Here is a 25,565-nt window from a genome sequence, read left to right as displayed (position 1 = left end):
AAGGTGACATAGGGTTGAAAGAAGGTATGTCAAAGATGGGCGATACTACATCATGATATGAAAATGATAGAATAGATAGAGTTAATTGATGATACATAAGAGACAATGTATTAGCTATCCCTGAGGTATGAGTGGTAGATAGATGGAGAGAGAGAGAGAGATGGATAGATTCAGTGCACAGATAGAGATTGATTTTAGAACTGAGCATGGATCATTCCACCATTGTCAGAGAGAAGGAGCAAGTAAATAGGCAGCAAGATATCAGATATGTCAGATGCATGTAGAAGATTATTCTTTAGGATGTATTAATCAGCGTTCTGTCAGGAAATAGATGGGACCATCAAAATAAGATAAACTGAGCATGTTTAATTGAGAGAATATTTACCAAGATGTAGTGACTGTAAAGGGAACACACAAAAGGTGGTGCAGAAGCTTGGAATTGTTACTCCAGGTATGAAAGGAGAAAGGAATGCACATAATTCCAAGAGAAGAAAATTGTGTAAATAGGGTCCCATGAGAGGAACAGAACATAGGTTGAAGACCCTTACCCTGCAGTGAGGGTAAACAAATATCCAAACATCACTACTCTTCCTCCTTCAATCTGTTGCAAGGATTTCCCTTTGACCCAATCCCATTGGAAGCCAAAGTGCAAGGAAAAAAAATGATGTAGGCCATGTACTACAGATTACTGTGGTTGATGGAAGGGTGAGGAGGATGGAATATAAATCTTAAGGGTAAATGAATCATACCTGTCATGATGGCCTCTACTTTCTTACTGAATTAAGAATCAGAGCCATCACCTATGGATGTTTTAGGAAGATGAGTTTGAAGTTTGTGAAGAGAGAAGAAGGTATAACATAGCCATTGATCATAGTGGGAGAATGAATGGACTGTGACACATCCAGAAATAATCAGCAGCACTAAGGGTGTATTTGAGGTTATTGATAATAAATTCAAAATGAGATTGGTCACCATGGCTATTCAATTTCCACTGAGTCACAGTCTCCTCCTTTAGGGCAGGCACAGAGAGCGTTAGATTTAGCTCGGTTGAAATTTAGCCATCTGCATTTGGCAAAGGGAGGGAAGGATAAAGAGGAGCAGTGCAATCTAGGATGGGAAAGTTGGTACACAAGAACATTAAAAGAGAGTGGGAAGTAGTGCAGTCAATGGGAGAATGCCTGGCAATCAAGGCCACACACAGACATGCCAGCCAAAAACCTGAGCTATGTTTCATAATTTTTTTATTAACTATGAAATAAGAGTGCATTGTTCTTCAATAAAATAAATATCTTGTCTTGGTATTTATTCTTAAAATATATATATTTTGTTGATCATAGAAGATATGTGAATTTGTGGAAGAAATAACTGATTCTACTATTTCATGTCTCTTCCACAACTGGTTCCCCAAACAGACATGCTATGAAGAGAATAAGTAAACAATAATTCTCATGAAAAAGAGTATGAACTCATAACAAGATACAGCCTTATGCCTGAAAACAGAACATTTTTAAACAATATTTAGGAAAATAATATACTTTGAATAATCTGAGCAATATGGCTTGGGATCATAGTTTTTATACACACCTGTGTTTGTACATTGTTCCAGTTTGCTAGCTGCCAGAATGCAGTATACCAAACACAGAATGGTTTTTAACAAGGGGAATTTAATAAGTTGCTAGTTTACAGTTCTAAGGCCGAGAAAATGTCTCAATTAAAACAATTAAAAATGTCCAATTTAAGGCATCTGGGGAAAGATGCCTTGGTTTAAGAAGGCTGACGATGTTCAACATTTCTCTCTCAGCTGGAAGGGCACATGGCAAACATGGCGGCATCTGCTAGGTTTCTCGTGGCTCTACCAAAAAGGGACTCTCTCCAAAATGTTTCCTCTTTTAAAGGATTCCAGCAAGCAACTCCACCTTCAGTGGGTGGAGACACACCTCCATGGAAATCATCTAATCAGAAGTTACCACCCACAATTGGGTGGGTCACATCTTCATGGAAACAATCAAAATGCTCCCACCCAGCAATACTGAATGAGGAGCAAAGGGCATGGCTTTTCTGGGGTCCACTGCAGATTCAGACTGGGACATGCACAACATGCATACATAGTAATAAAATTATGTTAATAGAAATATATAAATAGACACATAATATTATTTGGATAAATACATATATGAAAGGGATAGACACATAGCTAAAGATGTTGAGCAGAAATAGATATTAAACATAGAATTGGAGATTAAGCTAGAGATGTTGAATACATCTATTTAACTCCTGCTTTTCATCTCATAACTATCCTTGAACTTTTTGCATAGTGAGGTGCTTTAAATAGTTGTGAAAACAAAGTTCCTTTCAGAATGTTCCATCCAACCTTTGCACACTGGCACATATTGTCATTAACTGGCTCTTTGATAATAATAATTATGTTAATGCTCAGGTGCATTACAAGCGAGTGTGTTGTATTGAAGACCTAGCTTTGGTAGTTGTAAGGACAAAACCTGACTTTCCTGTTGTTTGTAACAAACTGACAAGGAATAAACGTAACTAAAGGGAAGATCCTTCAAAGAAAATAAATGGAGGGTCTAGAGGGAGAATCAAGAAAACTGACATTAGCCAGAAACAAATAAATTAGGAACCTCAGTTGAGATGTTCCCTCACAGTTCTATGACCACTGATTCTTTTAACAGATATAAGTGAAAAACCACCTGAAAATAAGACAAAATTTTACCCATTTTACTACTATGATGATAATATTCATATAGCTACAGATAAAATTAATGGGAGGCTGTTTGCCAGGGTCCATTCTAAGTACTTTCCATACATTTAGCTCTTATAATAAATCTATGAGGTAGATACTATGGTTATCTTTATTTTATAGTCAAAGGAAATAAGATGAGAATGCTTCCAGAAACAGCTGGACTTATAGATTCAATACACAGTCAGTTCATTCTCTTTTAAACTCAGAATATTGAGACAGAGAACAACACAACCAACATTTTAAAAAAATTATTTTAAAAAGATTCTAAACATTCAAAGAAGCTTAATTTTAAAAGCTACAGTTTCAGAAGGGTCTCCAATTATAGCTAGTGAAATGATAAGGTTTTTTAAAGTAATTTGTGGGGATCAAGTAGTATGAGTTTGAACATGTGTTGAGTTAACAGGAACATTCAATTGACCCACTTATTCCTCAATTACTTTGGTTGATTGGGTCTGAGTTGGATAAGAAAGACCATGAATCCTGCTATGTTTTAGTGATGGTCATTATTTTCCATGTATACTAATCCTACAAATAATGTAAAACATTCTATGTACTGAAACAGGGTTTTTTTTATTAAAACTTGGGTTTACCATAAAAATCTAAAGATTAAAAAATAAGTAGAAGAAAATGTAAGTAAATATTTAATTCATTCCAGACTAGAGGTAGACTTTCTAATTGCTACAGCAATTAGAGGGGGGAAAACAGTTACATTTAATCTTTTGTGCTAAAGGAGATTTTTGACAACTCATGAAGATTGAAAGATTCACACATACCATATACATACACATATATGTATGTACACATACACGTATATATGCATTTGTCTGCATGTGTAGGATTTTTAGGAGGGGGAGCAAGTGTTTATTAGATATGCCCATATATTCTAACTGCCTGTACATTTTATTACATGGGTAAGATAATAGAAGGTAATTTTCTGTTCTTTTCTCTGATCCTGTTTCTATTATGAACATGGGTTGGGATTGAAATCTGGAAACAAAGCATTCTTTAAAAGGTCTTAATAAATGTATTTTGGGTGGGCCACAGTGGTTCAGCAGGCAAGAATGCCTGCCTGCCATGCCAGAGGACCCGGGTACGATTCCCGGTGCCTGCCCATGTAAAAAAAAAAATGTATTTGTATAAATTGTATATACACAGTCAAAATCATGAAACATATACTTCCTTCTTTCAGGTTTCCCTACCATATACATTACAATCGATTCACAACACTGAGGGCTCTGTGAGAGCATAATTTAGAAACATAATCCTTTCCCAAGTGCCAGTGGGTGACAAATGCTCCCATCAAGCACACATAAGTTAATACAAACATGTCCTTAAGGACACAGCTCTCGACACCACCTGAAGGATAAACACCTAAAGTGTATAAGCACAAAATCAAAGAAAAACATTTGGAGAATGCTTGCAGGATGTCAAGAGTACAGGTTCTGTGAGATATAACCAGTACTGATTTGAAATAAAGTATCTGCTAGGATAAACAGAACAATCCCACAGAGTCAACCTAGCCTCTTTAATCCTCAGAGTTTTCAAGCATAAATTGGAAACGATGGGCTAGGTACTGTCTGAGCTCTCTCTCACTCTAATGGTTTATATACTATCACCTAAGTAGGATTATAACCATAATTTTATTGACAGATATAATAGTCTATAGACCTTAACTGAGTTTTTCTTTCACCTTCATTCCAATCATGTTATAACAAGATGTCAGGGGATTTGAATTGATCACCATGATCATGTTGTCAAGTTCATTAAACTCCCTAATGAAATGTCAGCCCCTTCCACAGAGATATAATTAATATTCACATCTACACAATATCCTAGCAGGTCACGGACTGTTTAAATTATTTGGTTAAACATTTCCAAGCAAGGCCTGCATTTTATTTAATAATTCACATATTGACACAATCAAAATTGACACATTCTTATCATCAATTATAAATCTACCCACTCATTCCTTTATTCAAGCTTAAAATTATTCACTTCTTCTCTCCTTTCTTTCTCCCTTCCTTCTTTCCTTATTTCTCTCCTGCAGAGTATGGCAGATACAAGTCACACGAAATGTAGTTAGAAAAGAGAGATAAAAAGATAAAAAGAAAGAACAAATGTAGTTATAAAAGAGAAGTAAAATAGAGACATGCACAAAACGTGAAAGGAACTAATGATAAAGTAAATCAGTTTACATAGGAAGGGTCACTAAAGGAACCACAGAAGAGAACGTTTTCAAAGGGGAATTGCTCTATCTACCGAGAGAATGCAGGAAAGGAGGGATGTGTAAGGCACTGTATATGCAGCATGAGACCCACAGAAATTTAGAATGGGCTCTACACTCTTACAAAGCTATGGAAATCAGTTTCCAATCAAGATTAATCAGATTTCCAAAAGGCAAGTGAGCTCTGATATTTGGATACTTACATATCTGAATGTGTGCAAGTGTTCAAATCCATTTATATATATTTATACAAATCTATTTTTACAACTATTATATATGAATCATATGTCTCTAACATGGTAATATATTGGAAAATAAGGGTTATAAGAAGTTTAACTTTTGCACAAATTCCACCTTTTTATGGTTGGCAGTATGTGGTGCAAGAAACCCTGCTTCAGTATATTCACCAATTCACTACTGCTCTGTGTAGGTGAGGGGCTCAGATTACCTCTGAATAAATATAGATTCTCTCGTGACAAAACCAACAAATTGGAGATTCTACTTCACTCTGCCTTTGGAAGGAAACAAATATTAAGCCATTTGTGTTTTTATGGCAGAATCCATGAGCAACTTCCAAACGATGTTTATAAGAATTAGTTTAATAGAATCAACACCACTAATGAAATTTGCTGATAACAATACATACTTGGCCTTTATTGGTGTCATCAGTTCATTCAAGGAAATGTTCAAAAGTTAGTAATTAAAATGTAAGAAGTTTGGAAAATACTTCCAATGCTAATGAAACAAAAATGATAAAAACAATAAATTTTTAATGAGCTAAATAAAAAAGAAAAATACCCTACAAATCGGAATAAAGAGCACAAAATAAATGTTATGCCCATTTAAAGGAATTTAACTTTCTTAAAAAAAAATTCATTCACATTGCTGTAAAAAAGAAAATTCTGTCTTTGTCTACATAAGGTAGTGCTATGTTCTGGTGATCAACAAAACATTGAACATGAAATTATTCTGCCATATTCTAAAGCCCTACATCAAGGGGTATTGAAATGTGTGGCATAGGAAAAGCATGGATGCTGTACAAACAGTCCATTTACAATATAAATTCCAAGAGGTAGAAAGTCTTCTTTCCATCAAAGTAGGTTTCACAGCCCCTCCTCCAGTATGTTGATAGTTACAAAGAGCTTCCAAGAGGTAGGAAGTCTTCTTCCTACCAAAGTAGGTTTCACAACCCCTCTTCTAGAATGTTGATAGTTACAAAAAGCATAGAGGTAGACCTGGAGGACTCATTTTAAAGTTTCATTAATTACTTAAGAACTATGTACCAAGCACTATGTTAGATACTGGGGATAAATAGAAAAAAAAAAAATCCTTCTTCTCACTTTCTTCCAGTAGATGAGCTCAATACAGTACGGTAAGTTTTAATGTATGATAATATAAGTATAATGATAAGATAAATTAAGTGTTAGCACCATAGGAACAAAAAGAGTAGTAGTCTAGTTCTGATAAAGACTTGGCAAAACCTACCCAGATGAAGCAAAGTCTTCCACAAAATCTGAAGGATAAAGAATTCAGGTATTGAAGTCAACACTTTGCCTTATTTGAGTAAAAGCATAAGAAAATACAAAGTTAAGATAAAAAGACTCTCAAGTAAAACACAGAACTGATAGTATAAGAAAAAAAAATAACACTTTTGGACGGAAAAAGAGTTTCCAGAGTGAACAAAAGTGTATCCTTTAGTAATAGGAAATATAGGTTATCACAAGTTTTTAGAGAAAAAAGAATTATCTGTAGCAACCATAGCTTTCTGTCTTATATGTGATGTACAGAAAATTATAGACTTTTTCTTATATCTATTGGCCAAACATATTCACTTGGCCCTGCCTAACTGCAAATGATGCTAGGAGGCTAGTAGATGTAGCTATAGATTTCCAGCTATAAAACTGTAGTTCTGTTACCAGAGGGAAGCTTGGGGGAAAAAGACACTGGTGGAAATTTGACTGTCTCTGCCACACTACCTCAATTTAAAGTCATTTGATGGCCAGGACAAACAGAAAAAAGTATCTAAGAAAATAAGCACCTTCTTAAACTAGAAAATGCATGAAAGGCATGATGCCTTATCCAAAGGCACCAGTTTGAGAAATATTAAAAAACAGAAATAAATCTTATTCTAAACAAACTCTCAGTTGCTTATTATCTAATTATTTTTTCACAAGAGAATTTTTCAATCTTCCCAGGGCAATCATGTTTATACAGAAACTTGTTCCTCAAACTCAGAAAATCGTAGATCCTTAATTGGAAGTTGAACATTTTGTGGTACTTGAGGTTTAAAAAAAAAGTTTTTTGTAATTCTTAAAAATGAAAATAGGTTTGTTTTTTAAGCTATGTCTAACAGCTGCATTTCTCAGGTAAGCCTGCATTGTGGGAAAACTTATAAAATTTTGTTGAACTTAGAATAAAAGGTTAAGCATAATTTTATAGAAAGCCAGAACAGCAGTTCTCTATGCTGTTAATAAACTGAAACTTAATCTTAACTAGAAAAGAAAAAATCCATGGAAGTATGAAAGGTGTAACATCTAACAAGATAGATAATGCTTTATAAAGAATAAAATGAGAGGCTTCTTTTCTTACCACTGTGTTAAGACTAGCGGGTTTAGACAATGGGTACCTGCATGTGGTATTTAGAATAATTGAAAGAAGCAGTTCTTTGGGTGATTAGTTTCATATTTACTTCCAAGTCTCTAGTCATGGGGATGGAGAAACAGAAGGTTTAGTGAGAAGAGCACCTGAAAACTAGGAGGAAAACTGGGCATCTAGCAAATTTCCTGCTTGATATTTCTTGAGTATGTGTTGAGTAAACTAATAAATTGTTTGTCTCAGGTATACATTATATGATTACCATATAAGTTTATTGACCTTTATTTTTATACTTTTCCTGTTGTATACTTGCAAATTGTTTTAAAATGTTTCCAAGATCATGAATTTGCATTCTTACTAGACATAACCAAAAATAAATTAATTTTCTTTAATGTTAAAATTTTACCACCATAAACATAGGTTGAGTAATGAAGTCCTTTCACAATATTCTTGGTTGATGACCTGATAACTTTCCATAGTATACACGTTTATGACCTGCACTAAAGAACCGCATACTTCGACGTTCACTTAAAAAAAAAAAAAAAAAAAAAAGCTATTACGCTCAGAAAAGCTCTAGGCAAAACCAAGCACATTTTTCATTCACTTTGACATTTGTTTGAAATTCTAATGGCCATCAGCTTGGGATTTACACTTTGAGTTTAGGACTCAGATATTGTTAACTCATAGTTGATGTGCTGTTGTTTCTAAAAAGTAAGAATTTAAAGTCTTTGAATCATGAAGTTTGAATTTATGAAATCAAAGGGATCACTTCTTCCAAATCTCATATTTCAGCAGTGATGCTCAGAAAAGTTGTGACTTTCCTGAGATGACAAAGTAAATAAATCATAGGTGCTGACCAAAATCCCACCCTCCTGATTCTCAGACCGAGCTATAATTTATTTTCTTATAGTTCCTTCCTCTCTTCCTCCCTCCCTTTCTTTTTCCCTTTTAATTTGTGTATGTGTGTGTGTGTTTATTTCATGCTTTCTTACTATATATATTTTTTCATGCTTTTGCTTTCTCCCTCAGTACAGCATTCAGGAACTAAAGGTACAATATCCTGTTCCTTAGTCCAAAATGTAAAAGATGTGAAATAACAAGTTTAAGCAAGTTCTAATCAACATGATGTTTTCTGAGTATCTATGACTTTCAAAGTCATTAAAATTTGATTTGATAACTCTGTTCTACAATTTTAGGGACTCTCATTCCTATGGTTTATGGAAAACAGCCCATCCATATGTATATTTATCTATCCCCATTTAAGCAATGCTTATTATTAACTCAAAACTAATTGTCAAGTATTTATATGTGCCAGAAAGGGCACAGATTATATAATCCCGCTCTTAGCACTTTAAAAACCAGGGGAGAAGAATGAAAATGAGGAAATAAATGAATTATATAGTTTCAAGAAATGTTAACTGCTTTGAAGGAAAGAAAAGTAAGATGAGTTATCAGATTTTTTTCTATTACACATGGATTTTAAAATAAGGTACAATAAATGGGTCTTTAGGTTTCCATAGTTTAGTACTTGGGTATAGTACAAAAATGCCTACATTTTTACTATTGAAACAATTACTACTTTTGGCCACACTATGACTTTCGAGAATGAAACTGCATAAAGATGATCTCAGAAAATGGTTGTTCACCATGCCTCTTTTCCTCAAACAACAAACAATATAAAGAAGTGTTTATACATACACATATTATATATATAATACATATATTATACATATATTATATATATGTGGATTCTAAGTACTAATGCATAAATAACGTGAATCCATTGTGCTTAGCATTGGAAAAAATATAAATAAACTCTCTTTGATTTTTAAAAGTTCCCATTGATGAAAAGTTACTCCACTTTGTCATTATGAAAGTGAAAGAAAACTAACATAATGGATTTCTACTATGGATTAACATGGGTAAAATGTATTTACAATTTTTGAAAATTTTAAGATAATACATGGATTGACTCCTTCTCACATCATACTGCCCATATTGTAAGGTGCTGTTTCCATCCTCTCAAATATGCTTAGATGGATCCCTCCCATCTAAGATCCCTTCATTCTAAGATAAATTCCTTCCTCTCACACCTTTCATAAGTTATAGTCCTCCTATCCATCCCCTGCCCAGTCTTTTCTTTTTTTTTTTTTGAGTCAAGCCTATTTAAGGTGTCTTTGAAGTGATGAGGTCTATGTCAAGTAGTGACATGACTAGATAGGTGCATGTAATAATGCTGAAACATGAAGCACAATGGAGGAGGTAATGGAGTGAAAGAAGGCTGAGAAGTCAATAAAACAGAATAATGAATCTCTGAGGACTGAAAAGAAATCAGCTCTCCCGTTTCCTTCTGTGGAAATGGAGATAATAATTTACCTTGTGTTATGTGACTAGAACTTCCCTAGTCTGAATGTACCAAATAATTATAAAACTTGAAGAGCGAAGATCCTGAATACGTTTGAAACGATAGACAAGGGAACAATGCTAACAAAGATATGATGACGCAAATGCATCCTGCATGACTGGGGGGACCTGAAATAAGTAAGATATTACTTGCATCCTCTGATCTGGGAGATAGTGAGGAAATGAGTGAGGACAGTAGTGAGTAACAAGAGTGCTTGATAGTTTTCCAGATATATTTTATTTTACCCTCCAATATTTAGTTACTATAATGAACACTTCCCTTTTGTATGACATCTAGTCTCTTGTGCTTTGGGTAGTTTGCATCCATCATAAGGGAAGGAATATGACTCAGACTTGGCCAATCAGAATGCCCCACACCCCTGGCCATAGTGATTGGCTCAGGCATGTGATCAACTCAAAATTTTCTTTAGAATGTTTCCACTGGTGCAATCTGCAAAAGATGTCTTATATGGTTATTGTTCCTAAGATGGTAGAATATGAAAATAGAGCTGTTGATCTTGTCTTTCAAGTAGAGAAAAACACTCTGACAAACTGAATAAAACTGTACATAAATTAGAAAAATAGATTTCCTTTTGCTTTGGCATTTTCATTTACGGCAAATATGATAAGGTATTTTGATCATTTGCACACTTCTTTGGAAACCCATTCTTATTCAAATGCTTATTTGTACATAAATATTGCTTACTGATGAACTAATTTTACCTCAGGACCTCCAAACAACAATAATCATAATGAAGATAATACTTTTCATTTGTCGAGAGTGTAATATGTACTAAATGATTTAGGTACATTGTTTTCTCATTTAGCTAAACTAGCAACACTTTAAAATATATAAAATATATAAAATACATAGAATATTATTTTCAAAATAAATAAGAATAAGCCATCTGACTTTCTTACTCACTGAAGCATGGCAGAGAACATTGACAGCCTTCTGTTAGACAACAGAAATAGGGACCCAGATTCAACAGGAAAACAAGTACAGTGTCAACTGAGAGTCTTTACTAAGGTTCTATATAATGCAGGCAGCAAGTCAACATTCTACAGAAGTAAATTAAACAGGGAACTGATTTGATAGCAAAAGTAAATAGAGTGAAATTTGATAGACCGTCATCTCCCTTAAGACAGCTGTCCTGACACCTCTGAAATGCTGAGTAATAATTCTCTGTTCTTGCAAAGTTGAAAGTTTAGCGATGTGCTTGTATCTGATAGAGGAACTTTTCAGATTTATTTTTCTGGATATTATACTTTGGCTACATCAATCAGAATGGCTGCTCAAAATGCCTTCTTATAGCAGACATAAAGCCAGGAGAGCGGACCCACCCAAGCCCGTGGAGAGGGTGAGTTTGCCCCAAAGGCAGAGGATGGGCCATCCACCTTGTTGCCGTGGAAGAGTCATGCCACCTCAGGCCTTGGAGAGGGTGAAGCACATTCCTTGGGGTTTGGGGAGATCCTGACTGCCACCACATGGTGGGGTTGAGCATGTGCCCCAGAGACGGCAGAGAGCCCGGGTGCAGCACCGATGCCTGGAGAGGGCGGAGCCTAGAAAAAGATGGTCTCCCCAATGTCCCCCATGGCTGCATTTGAAGAGAGGCAGGCCTCTGTGTAGGCCCTTGGAAAGGGTGGGACTGCTGTTTTCAGAAGCCCCAAAGATGAATGAATCTCAGACTTTGAAACCTAATGGACTTTGCTCTGCGGGTTTTTCAATCTGTGAGTCTGGTGATCCCTGTGTTCTTTCCTCCCCATGGAAATGCGTATATGTATGCTGTTCCTCCTTTGTATCTTAGCAGCAAATAACTTGCCATGAGTTTTCAAAAGTCCAGAGACAGAGGAGAATTTTGCCTTAGGACTAACCATGCTTGTAATTAACTTTGAGATTTTTGTACTGGTTTTAACCTTGTATTGTACTTGTAATGCTACTGATATGGTTTAAGGTTCTCTGATATTGTTATGGAATGAATGTATTTTGTATATTGGAAAAAACATGTCTTTTTTTAGGGTCCAGAATGTGGAATGTGCTGGATTGAAAGGATGTATGTCCCCTAGAAAAGCCATGTTTTAATCTAAATCCTATTTTATAAAGGCAGAATAATCCCCATTCAATACTGTATGCTTGAAATTGTAATCAGATCACTTCCCTGGAGATGTGATTTAATCAAGAGTGGTCGTTAAAATGGATTAGGTGACAACATGTCTCCATCCATTTGGGTGGGTCTTGATTGGTTTACTGGAGTCCTATAAAAGAGGAAACATTTTGGAGAATGAGAGATTCAGAGAGAGCAGAGAATGCTGCAGCACCACGAAGCAGAGAACCCATCAGCCAGCTCTTTGGAGATAAAGAAGGAACATGCCTCCCAGGGAGCTTCATGAAACAGGAAGCCAGGAGATGAAGCTAATAGATGATGCCATGTTTACCATGTGTCCTTCCAGATGAGAGAGGAACCCTGACTGTGTTCACCATGTGCCTTTCCACTTGAGAGAGAAACCCTGAACTTCATCGGCCTTCTTGAACCAAGGTATCTTTCCCTGGATGCCTTTGATTGGACATTTCTATAGACTTGTTTTAATTGGGATATTTTCTCAGCCTTAGAACTGTAAACTAGCAATTTATTAAATTCCCGATTTTAGAAGCCATTCCATTTCTGGTATATTGCATTCTAGCAGCTAGCAAACTAGAACAAAGGAACATCTCAAATTTATTTTTCTGGATATTATACTTAGGCTATATCAACCAGAATGACTACTCAAAATGCCTTCTTATAGCAGGCATCAATTTCTTATTGATTTGGTGACTGAAAACATATTCTTTACAAGTAGGCTGACCTGAAGTTGGATCCAGCCACAACAAACCATCAACATTAGCTGTCCTTGCATTAATGGACTTTTTAAATTGATCTAATTTGTGCAGTGCTTCCCACTTTTGTAGGAAGTTAAGGAAGCATAGGAAGTGCCTTGCATGGAATATATTGCTGTTGTTTGATAAAAGGGAGCTTCAATAACTACAAGACAGAAATTCTCTTCAGGTAACCTTAGAAAGATTGGAGTATTGTGAAGGGTTATACTTTTGGCTCATGGAACTCTACCTGATAAATCAATACATCTGTAAGTCAGCCAGAAGGATTTTAAAATCTCCCCAAATCCTAACATATTATTTTATCTCAAGCACTATTTATTTCTGTGCAAATAATGGTAGAAAGATTTCTAAAAAGCTTTATTTTTTAAAATGGGATCTGCCATATTGTTTCTTAATTTTTTTTTTGTTTACTTAGCAACTATGTTAGGTTCTCTAGAAAAACAGAACCAACAGAAGAGATCTCTAAATATTAGATTTATTAAGGTATCTCATGCTACTGTGGGAATGGAACATTCCAAAATTCATAGGGCAGGCTGTGAAGCTAGTGGCTCTAATGAAGGGTCTGGATGAACAGGAGAAGCTCCCTGGCTGAAGAAGCATTGAAAGAATCTCTCTTCTCTCTCAAAAGTCAACAACTGATTGGATTATCTCCTTCTGGGAGGCGGCCTTTAGTTGATCACAGATGTGATCAGCCACAGATGCAATCAACTGATGGATGATCTAATACACCAGCCTTCCCATCTATCAACCAACCATGAAATATTCTTGAAGCAATGGTCAGGCCAGAGCTTGCTTGACCAGACAACTGGGAATCATCACTTGGCTAAGGCGACATCAGAACCTAACCTCACAGATACATACACTGAACTTGCTTTCCATGAAAATATGTATCAATTAACATGATAATTTTAAAAATAGCTGCCTTACTCATGTTGATAAACATGTAACAATCTGTTCATGAGCAGAGGAAATTTTGATACATCAACTATTTTTAAATTGACTTTCCTGATTGTATCTAGCCATATGTTCTAATCCTTTTACTCCTTTCAAAGGCTATCAACCTGGATAGGTTACTGTCACAACATTTTGTTATACCACACTTATTCCATTCTGCATTTCACTGTAGTTATGTTATACAATATTTGTAAATATTTGTAAATAATTATGACATATTATATATTATATGTTATAACATATTTTGTATTATATAATAGTATATCCTATTCCTTTTATCTCTCACAGTTTGGAATGCTTTATATGAAATGTAATAGCATTTTTATGTCTCCAGAATGATATTGTACATTAAATATATGTTTGTTCATGAAGGAATATATGTATAATCTTCCTTCCTTTCCTGTTAAAAAGTTGATTAAACTGTTTTCCTAAAACACACAGAATGTGAGAGATATTTCAGGGTACATTTTGAATACTGGAGGCACAACCAGAATAGTCAGTTAACCAAAATTTCTCCGCAGTCATCACTTAAGAGAGGCCAATCACCAGGAATACATTGCAAACCTATGATAAAATTGTTCAGAAACATGTCGGGCATGTCTTGGACTCAGGATATATTTGCCTGAAACTCCTACACTTATCCACCTTCAGGCATGCATGAGAATCCATTTTCAAACTGATGACCTGAAAACCTCTATCACATTATGAGATATCTCATCATCTCCACTTCAATGTGCTTATTGAAGCAAGAAGATGGAATAATTTCCTTTAGAAAGATTTACAGCCACAAGAGTTGAACAGAAATGAGTTTTCCTCTACAAATTCACTAGGATAATTTTTCCTCTAAATATTCACTAGAATAAATCAGTGGTTATTGGCTTTTTTCATGATCTGTTATTTCAGTTATGGACTCCCTCTGCAAATATGGACTCTACATTGAAAAATAGATACATGCCATTCTTATTTTCTTTTACCATTTCAAGATGGTAAGAGACTTCCTGTTACCAATATTTCTAATTTATAGGCTCACTAAGCATCCCAGTTCTCTAAAATATCAAAAGTGGAATTCAGTCTCAATCTCTAAATTTGGAGGTAAAGTTCAATGTTTCCTCAATTCATTTACGAATACAGTACAAGACAATGTGTTTCGAACATTTAGTCCTAAGAACAGACTTAAATGTGATTTTAATTTATTCTCTCTGTGTACAGAGGCTTAACCATATATTGTTTCTCTGAGGAGTATGAGTTATAAGCTTCTTGGGAAGGTAAGTCTCTAACTTTAAGAAGTCTGCCCCAGTTAAGGCAATGATTCAGACAAAAGTAAAGTTAAAATCAGACGTACCGATAGACAAGATGCCATATGTACCCATAACATGCTTAACATACACACGTGGACAACTGGATACTCTCTCAGTGGCTCTCAGAACACATTTCTCAACTAACCAAAATCCTTCAATGATGGCCTATACTAAAGCTGGTCACCATAGCCTATAAATCTTCACTACGAAAGCGGCCTTTTATACAGTATACTAAATTTTTAGAACGCCGTTTTCACAATGTGAAAGTTTTCTGAGTGTGAACCAATATTTCTAATGAAAAATAAAAATAAATAAATCAAACACCTCTGTTTCCAAATTCATTGCAGATCTAGGTCAGGCATGACTTAGATTCTGCTAATCAGTCATTATCCCTGAATGCGTAGATAGAGAAATTAGTTACACAAGAAAGCAGTCTAGAAGGTAATGATCTTGTTGATGCAGGATAGGTTGTACAACCTAATGGAGATTAGCATCATAAGAAAGTCTATATTGAATTGAGTAAGTAGAGGTAAAAGGGAAAGGAAGAAATGAAGGAAGGAAGGAGGGAAAGGAGGGAGAGAGATAGGGAGGAAGGAAAGAACGCAGAAAGGAAGGAAGGTAGGACAAGAGAAAGGAGGAAAGGACAAACAAGTCAGAGGCAGTACATTTTCATATCTGTTGTTAATTTACAAAATGCAAAGTAAGCTATTCAATGCACAAAAATGGATTATAACAGAGATCAGAACAAGAAGCACAAATTAAGAAGTTACTAGAAAACTGGAGGATATATCTACTATAATTCCAATTTTGCATTTTGAGAAAGCTCAAATTCTGCAAATTTGTGCTCTCATAATACTGGGTATATGGGGGAAATGACATTGAGATAAGCAATTCAATGTGTAATCTTGCAACTAGAACATTAGCAAAAATAATAACGATGTTAATAAAAATGCAAGCACAATGTAATGTATTCCAGCATTTTCCTCGGCATCTTAGTCATCAATTGTTTACAGCCTTTCACTCAGAACTTAGTTTTTCTTCCTGTTGTAGATCCTGGACAGAATTGGCTGCATTATCATGAATTAAAACTTTGTTGGAACCCATCTCAAGCTTTGGTCTACCTCTAGGTCCCCTACATTCTCTATGATAAGCCTCTGATTTTATCTTTACTATAGTCATACAACTAATGATTTTGAAATGTATTGCTTTTAGTATTTATGTTATTTAAAGATTCAGAGGTGTATAACAGAAAAGATAGGATTTAGCAAATGAGTATGACTATTGAGTCATTATACTGATATTTTTATTGGTCTCCAATGTCTTGGAGCAGCTAGAAGAAAAAATGAAAAATCACAGAACTGAAACCCTTGCCCAACTTTAAAATCTGTTCTATAACTACTTGCCAAAATATACTTGGAAATGTATTGTTTTTTTTGTATATATGTTATATTTCACAATTTAAAACAAATAAATGTTTAAAAAAATTTTGTTGGAGAGTTTTTTCTAATCTTGTTTTAATGCAGGCCTCTTCTGTGCTGCAGCTTGGGGCAGTGAAAATCATCCACATTTTTGAAGCACTAAACCGTCATTACAAGCACTAAGGATAAGCCATTCTGTATATTTTTAACCTTTTTTCTTACCTCCTTATATTTATAAGACTTTCTCTAAAATTTGATAAGGATTTCCTCTCATTGCTTCAAGCGTAAACATATTGGGGTAAATTTACATGCAAATCAACATGATTTGTGTTTTTTCCTGACTTTTGTTCCACCATGTTTTAATTGCTCAGGTGGGGATTTGGTAGAAAGAATATGCACTGAGGCAGAGTAGATTGCATATTAATGTTCCATGAAAGAGAATGTAAACAGAAACAGCAGAAGGGTATGGTCTGGAACTTGGAAACCACTCACACCTGGATGTGCTTTATGTTGACAGCAACAACAATCCATAATGTCCTCATCATCCCACAATAGGGTTCCTATTGCCCTGTGTGTGAGTGTGTGTCCACACGCATGTGCATGAGCACATTTTGTCTTATTTTAATACCGACTTAAACATCATTTTAACCTAATTTCCCTTTCTATAAATGATTAGCCTGAGTAATCTTGCCCTCTCACTGAGCCCTCACTAAACTCCAGGCAACAAGAAATTAGTGAATGTGTCCAGTATGGGCTACTCAAGTCCATTGCTATCTTCCATCATAATGAAGAAATCTGGAATATTTAAGTGTCAGGAGAAACTTTATAATGTTTCTCATCACACATTCTTAAGAAGTCTTGAGAAAAAGATCATTAGAAAGAAATGAAATACATAATATCCTCAAAAAGCCATTTAAAATTTTCTGTACTTCCTTTTCTCCTGTACTTTCTCCTCATGTCTGAAAATCTATTCAAATGTCATAATCAAGAATACCGGTGCTGAAATATACCAATACTTTTGTAGAATCCCTTTTTTAACCTTGATATCAAGCAGAAATCATGTAGGAATAATTCAGCTCATCTGCAATTTAAATGCCTAATTTTAAATAAAAAGGAAGGAAGGAAGGGAGAGGCTTAATAAAGACTAAAGAGGTTGATTTGTTTTTCAAAATAAACCAGAAGTAGTGGGACTGATATGGAAATTTATCTTTAATTAACCGTGGTTTAATGATCCTAATTAACTAATTATATTCAATAATAAAGAGAGTAAAAAGATACCAATAGAAAAGGATGGAGAAACTGTAGAAAATATACTAGCTGTATAACAAAATAGACAAGGAATCAAAGGAGAGAGAAAACAACAACATTATTTTATCGGGTCCTTATATTTGAAAGGCTATAATAGAGCCGGTTACAGCTTATTTATGTGGTCAAATCTACATTACTCTGAGATTATCATAAATAAATTCATTCTAGATTGTTTCTCCTGTCTCATGCAACTAATTTATAGCTAATGCCATTTGGAAGACAAATAAATTCATGAAATGAAAATTAATTTTAATATTAGACCAAACACAATAAAATCAGAAAGCAAAATTATCTAGAAAGGCTAAGGGGATTATCCAAAGCCTTTGAAGTGTTTAGCCATTTATTTCCTCTCCACTGGCATGTAAGTACCTAATGGAGAGTCAAGTGTCCATGTGATCAGTATTTCAAATTTATGGCAAATTTATATGTGTATAAATTATGTGATTTACATACAATTTGCCTGAAGTACAAATCTTACCTCATTCTGGAGATCTCGGATCATTTTACTTTTTCTTTCCACTTCAGTCTTTAAAAAATTAATCTGGAAATGAAAAGAATATAATGTAAGCACATTACAAATTCATCTTCATAGCTTTAGCAAATGTGTTTTCACAGTTTGAGGGATATAGCAAAACAATTACCTCTTTCTCAATAAATATTTACAAAGAACATAGAATACAATTGTTCAATAAATAAAAATTCATTGTTCAATTCATACATGTATTCACTAATTATATTAAAAAATATCCTGTTTTCAAGTAATAAAAGATTAATGGTGCTTTTCACATGAGAGACCATGCACATTACAATTGTGATTTTACCTGGGTAAGCGCCATTAAAACTGTGGTTCTTTTAAGGTAATAGATTCTAGGATTGTGCCCAGATTTCTCTTTTAAAACACTCTACAGCTAATTTTGACTGTAACCAGGTTTGAGATCAACTGCATAGTGAATTTCCTTGCCCCAAAAGTGTGAACTATAAACACAGAACCCGAGACCATGATATCTCTTCCTGAATATGATATTCTCAAGATCTATAATTTAGGCCATTTATTACAATTATATTTCTGTAAAGATAGCAGCTGTACCCTACCTGAGTACTGTGATATAAAGGCATTATATAAAGAGATTAAAAATTGAGACTTTGTAGTAATAACAGTTTCACTGATGATAAATGCTGACTACAATACTCAACGAAACATTTAATTTTCTCAGTATTAAGGTGTGAAGCTATTGCTGAAATTTGCAATGTACAAAACACTTGAATTAAAATCTTTTCATCAGGGCAGGCCACAGTGGCTTAGCAGGCAAGAATGCTCGCCTGCCAGGCCAGAAGACCTGGGTTTAATTCCTGGTGACTGCCCATGTTAAAAAAAAAAAAAAAAAATCTTATCACCACTGATAGTGGGAACAATTCACTAACCAAAAATTTATTTAGTTTCTGAGTATTTATTTTTTGCTCTATGTCACTGAGCTTCTTTTCCTTCAACTTTAACTACTGTGGATGAATTTTAATAGTGTTCCAGAAGTGTTGAGAAAAAAAGAGATGATCATTGGCAAATGTAACTAAACACTTCCTGCAGATCTAAATTTATATAAAATTCATGAGATGAAACCAGAGTATTCTAGGCAAAGATGTATTACAAAATATCCTTTGCAAAAAGATCTACACAAAAATCACTGTCCAGGAAAATGTTGGAAATAGTCCAAATATACTACAATGGGGAATTATGGAAACAAATTATCGTGTTTCTCTTTAGTGTAATATTGTACAATTCTTAGACGAATAAGGTTGATCAGTGAATACTAATGTGGAAAAATTCTAAGATATAGCTTTCAATGAGAATGTGTAAAACAGCATAAAAGTTGGTAACATTTATGTAAAAAAGCAATTCACACTTAAACACACATTGCCAATAAGCAAACATACATATTCACACTTAGTTGTTTACAGCACGATTTAGAACTGCTGGTATATGGATATATGTATATTGTCAGAGCACACTCCCTACCAATTAAATGAGAATCTCTGGAGGTGGGACACAGTCACCAGTATTTTTTAATGCCCCACGTAATTCCAGGACGCAGCCAAGTTTGTAGAAAATGAATTAGACTAGTGTTTCTCAGACTTTAATATACATTTTAATCATGTCTCAATATGGTGAATAATGCAGGTTCTGATTCAGTAGATCTTGAAGGCTATTTGTCATATGTTTCAGGTGATGCAGTTGATGCTGTTAAACTTCTGGCCACAGTTCAAGTAAAAAGGGCTTAGACCAGCACCAACCAATTCAAATACAATTGAGCCACATATACAGCAGTTTTAAATTTTCTTCTAGCCACATTAAAAAAGTAAAACTAAAACAAAGAAGCAAAACAAATGTCAAATTAATTTTACCAATATATTTGATTTAATTTGGTATATGCAAATTATCATTTTGGTATGCAATCCATTATCACTAATGATATAATTGGCACCGTTTTTTGGTAATGTTTTTGAAATCCAATGTGTCATTTACACTAACATCACATCCTTATTTGGACTGTGTGGTAGTTAGATTCAGTTGTCAACTTGGCCAGGTGAAGGGACCTAGTTCTTCTGCTGTGGACATGAGCCAATGGTACTTGAACCTCATCTGTTGTTGATTACATCTGCAGTCGGTTAGGAGGTGTGCCAGCTGCAATGAATGATGTTGGACTTAATTGGCTGGTGCTTAAATGAAAGAGCATAACGTAGCACAGCCCATGCAGCTCAGCAATACCTCATCTGAGCACTCTCAGCTCAGCCCAGGCTTTGGAAGAAGGCAGAAAGAAGAAGAAATAACCTTTCTGCAGAAAGAAATAGCCCTGGGGAAAGTTGTTGGAACCCAGAGGCCTGGAGAGAAGGCCAGCAGAGATCACCCTGTGCCTTCCCTCTTAAGAAAGAACCTCACTTGAAAGTTATCTGCCTTTCCTCTGAAGAATTAATGAAATAAATCCCCTTTGATTAAAAGCCAATCCATCTCTGGTGTGTTGCATTCTGGCACCTAGCAAACTAGAACAGACTAGCTGCATTTTGAATGCTCAGTAGCTTCAGACATCTGTCTAATGTCTTCTGGTTTTAAATTTTCACAAAATCATTCCCTCTTAAAGGCCTCCCAGTAAGCAACCCCTCCTTGAATAGGTGGAGACACATCTCCATGGAAACCATCTAATCAAAGGTTACCACCAAAATTGAGTGGGTCACATCTCCATAGAATAATAAAAAAAGATCCCACCCAGCAATACTGAATGAGGATTAAAGGACCTGGCTTTCCTGGGGTCCACTACAGTTTCAAACCAGCACAGCTCTTGCTTACATCAATACATTGCTTTCAACTGATGCTATTATTTCCCAATTCTTCACATTTTGTTTCTGTAAAGCCATGTCACTGTCAATTAAGAACTGCCTGTATTTAAAAGTATAATGAATATATACTGAGTTGTCATGACTATAATCATTTAAAATTTAAGCATGGATGGAGAAACTATGACAAGGCAACATTTAAACATTCAAGACCTAAAATATATTCAGAACAGTTTGAAAGTATTGGTATTCTGTGACCATTGGTCTAGAATCCCTACATATTTTAACAACTCTGGAAAAAAAAAAATAAGCATTCCTAGCACTTAGTTATGAAATAATTCTCAGAGATATAAAATATCATTTCTTTGCTTTGAATAAAAAATGCAAGAACATAGCAATTCATATCCTTAATGGACTTGAAAGCTTGAAGCTAACTCTTACCTTTAGACTAATTAGGTCTCACTTAGGGCAAGTTAAGCCATAAAATTTAACAAGAGTAGTGAAATGCATCCAATGAGCATTAATATCTTTAATTACTGTGCCTACACCTGAGACATCATTCTTCCTTGCTGTCAGGGTTTTCCATGAGGAACACCGATTTGAAAGATTTGCTACTCCATCATTTGCTTGGGGATAAAAACAAGTCTGAAAATGTTTATAACAAGTACTTTGAATAGAATGAGATAAAGACAACATTTCCTTTTCAATTATTATTCTAAAAATGTATCTTCTTCTATACTTTTTGTGATATAATGAGCCAAGATCACCTTCATGTTTCATAGCATTTTACTACAAATTTACCAAATACCGAAGGCACTTGCAACTTCTTTTGCATAAAATATAAAATACTTTATTTCTATGGAAAATATTTTAAAGTGATTAGATACATTACAACCATCTGCTCTTAAATCTATAATGGCATAGCAAGATTTATAGAATAAATTCAATTTTTAAATTTTGTTTCAGAGACAGCAATGAAAATTTTCTGAATTTTCTTTTCATATCCAACTTCATTTATATCAACTATAGTCTTCCCAGGAAGAAAATAATTTTAGAAATATTTATATGAAACATGTTTAAAAAATATGTAGTTTAATCTTTAGCTAACTCAGCACCTTCAATTAGGGAGACAAAGGCACATAGCATTCTGTTTGAGTGCAAAATATGGAAGGTCCAGTAATGTGAAACACATCTTTCCCTTGGTTCCATCAGAAGTACATTAAAAATAAAAATACCAAAAAAATAAATAAATAAAAATAAATAAATAAAAATACCATAATTATAAAATACATATATCATGTTCACATTTATTAAGGTTTTTGTCATCTTTCTGGCTCTGAGTTAGAACTTATCAGTCATACAATTCAACACATACAGTACATTCCCATGTAGAGACAAGTATGCTAGTATGTAAGTATGTATGAACGCATGTATGTATGTATGTAATGTACTTTAGTTACAGATGTTCGCATTTATGGATAATTATATATATTTTGTTAAATATACTTTTGTGTTTATTTGAGTAATACTTAAGGATTTTTACAGCTATATTCATTAGTTAAATATATCTATGCATTTATTTATATGTCTTTAATGGATTTTGGAATCACAAGATGCATTGCTCATAAAACGACATGAAAAATTTGACACATTTTCTATTTTCCTGAAAATACCTGTGTATAGTAGAGATTTATTGTCCTTTTGAAAGTTAGTAGCCACCACTGAGAACAACTTTTCCTAGAATTTGGGGGAAAAGAGGTCTTTTACTTCAATAAAACTTTAACATTTTATTGGTTTATTCGAGTTATTTGTTCCTCCTTTCAGAAAGTTTGGAATTGTATATTCACTTATAAAAATTTACCTATATACTTTAAAATTTATCATTGGAAAGTTGCTCATAATACTTTTTTTAAAAACCCTATTGTTGATATGAATATTTTCCCTTTTCATTCAATATCTTAAAATTTGAAACTTCTTTCCTTTAATTATTCTTTAGTCTTCACAAATGTTTGTAAGTCTTTTTCAAAAACTGGCTTAGATTTTGTTGTTGTTTCTTCGTTTTCTGTTTTATCATTCTTGCCTTCCTTCACACATCATCTGAGGTTTTATTTGTTTATGAACTTCTTGAATTAATGTTGTTATCCTTTCATCTTTCCTGATAAATGCATTTACATATTACATTGGAAGGTAGTGTTTTCATTATTATTGAGTACTATATATTTCCTAATTTATAGTATAATTTCATTTTAGCAAAAAGGCTAATAAAGAATTTGCTAGAAATTTTCCAAACCTAAGGAAGAGTCTGCTCATTTGTAAAAATGTATTTTTAATTTTACAATAGTTTTGAAGAATAATATACATCTATATCTTATATTAATAAGTATTTTTATTTTTAGAACTTCTTTTATAGATTATTACATATTTATATAAATGTTTTAGTGTGCTCAAAAAGAATATATGCACTTCATGGGAGCTTTCTCTATAAATCTAACAGTTCAAATTATCAGTTGTATTTTTATTAAATTCTTTGTCTCTGCTTTTATCTATTTGTCTTGGGAGTCTTATCAAGTATAGATTGGTGGATGTTGAGGCTGCACTGTTATGTACATATATATTTATGATGGTTATAGCACTAATCATCTCATTCTAATTTTATATTTTGCTGAGAAACAATGTCTTCCCTTATTTTACCTTTGTGACAAATTCTATTTGTCAGGCATTAATATCACTATGGCTTCTTTCATGTTGTTTTGTATATGTTTTCCTATCTGCTTATTTCAAGTACATGAGGTCTTCAAATTTTAAAAATAATACTTTTGCATATATTGCTCTAACCTCTTAATTTTTGTCTTTTGGTACCAATTTTAAAAATTCTATTAATAAATGTAACCCATTTTAATTTATTGTGATTCCTAGTATTTTAGTACAAAGAATCTTACTTTTGCCCTCTTATTTGAATTTTCTCCCTTATTTTCTCTTTCCGTTGGTTAATTAGATGCCTTTTTTCCCCTTTTATTTTTTTTCCCTAATTTTCTTCTGATGTTTCAAAGTAATGAACCCTAATTTTGTTCTTGTTTATTTGCCACATGCCCCTTTGGTCATCTCATTGCCACTTCAATCATGTTCATTTTGTTTCCTTTGGTTCTGTTTTTCCTAAGAGAAAACTACATTTACAAAGGTATTTGTTCACTACTACTTCCAACAATTCTTACATAGTGTGCTGTATTCATATTGATTTTAAGTATTTCCTCCAAGAGGGTTTTCAAAATGGGTCTTTGACAATCCTTCTGATTTTTTATATGCTTGAGAAAATTTACCCATATGCCTTAACATTTGAAAGCCAATTTAGCAAGATAGAAGATTCTAGAAATACTATTTTACACAATATTGCCTTATTAGTGTCTCAAACTCATTTTTACTATGTTCTTGCCTTTTATAGGTCATCTGCTCATTTTCTTGCTAGCTTTTATAACCGTATATTTGTTTTTAAGTTTTGAATTTTATCATAATATAGTATGGTTTCTATTTATATCAGTTCTCTTATTCTATGATTCATATAGTGGGCATTTCTATTTTCAAGCTCCATGCCTTGTAATGCTTATTTTCTCTTTTTCTTAATCCTTTCTTGCTCCTTTCTGTGAATTTTTTGATAATTTCTTTTTACCTGATATTTATTCCGTATATATTCTTTATTTCAGCTATTGGGTATTATTCATATGCAATATTTCCAGTGAGCTCTTTTTTATGGTTTCTTGCTGTTGCTTTTATTTTAAATACCTCAACAGTGCTTAAAATGTTTAGTTTAAATTCTTAATGCATCTTTTCTAATAATTCTGCTTTAGAGTATATGAGTGACTCAATATGTTGTCTTTCTTTTACAGTAGCTCTGTAACTCAGATGTCTTGTTATTTTATCCTCAGAGCTATTTTTCTCTTTGGGTTATTAGTTTCTATGTGTTATAGTGTGCACTAGAAGAGGACAAAAGAAAAGTCCTGATGAGAAGAAAGGACATAATGTCCAGAAGTGATACTCCCAAGGAAGAGGGAGGAATAGCAGAAGAGCAGAATTTGTAGATGTCCTCCAATCCAACCTCTCAAATATTCTATTGCTGTCCTCTTCCTTGGTCAATAGCAGTCACTCCTTCCTAACATATGTACACCCATTCCTGTGAGTTGTCTGTTTTCTTAGGAGCTTCTCACGATTTCATTTGTTGGGTCATTCACTGGTTTTTGTCAGTTCACAGGTCCAAGTTTTCCTCTAACTTCCATAGTTTCTTTAGGGCTGATTTTGGGGGAAGGGGCTTGTAATGGCTTCAATTTTTCACCTTGAAAGCAAGTTCACAAATACATATTTAATAAGTGGTCCTAATGATGATGGGAGAAAAAAAAAAGGAGATGATTCATTCTGG

The 25,565-nt window shown here is 34.0% G+C and overlaps 1 protein-coding gene across 1 annotated transcript in view; it reads right to left on the bottom strand.

Moving 5' to 3' along the window:
• LUZP2 (leucine zipper protein 2) overlaps positions 1 to 25,565 on the bottom strand; it is a 569,898-nt gene that overhangs the window by 276,254 nt on the left and 268,079 nt on the right. The window contains exon 5 of the mRNA XM_077114242.1: positions 18,312 to 18,374. Coding sequence (XP_076970357.1) covers positions 18,312 to 18,374 — 63 coding nt within the window. The remainder of the gene's footprint in view (positions 1 to 18,311; positions 18,375 to 25,565) is intronic.

This window comes from Tamandua tetradactyla, chromosome 8 (genome assembly GCF_023851605.1).
Source record: "Tamandua tetradactyla isolate mTamTet1 chromosome 8, mTamTet1.pri, whole genome shotgun sequence".
NCBI classification, from domain to species: Eukaryota; Metazoa; Chordata; class Mammalia; order Pilosa; family Myrmecophagidae; genus Tamandua; species Tamandua tetradactyla.
This window is presented reverse-complemented; position numbering and strand designations above follow the sequence as displayed.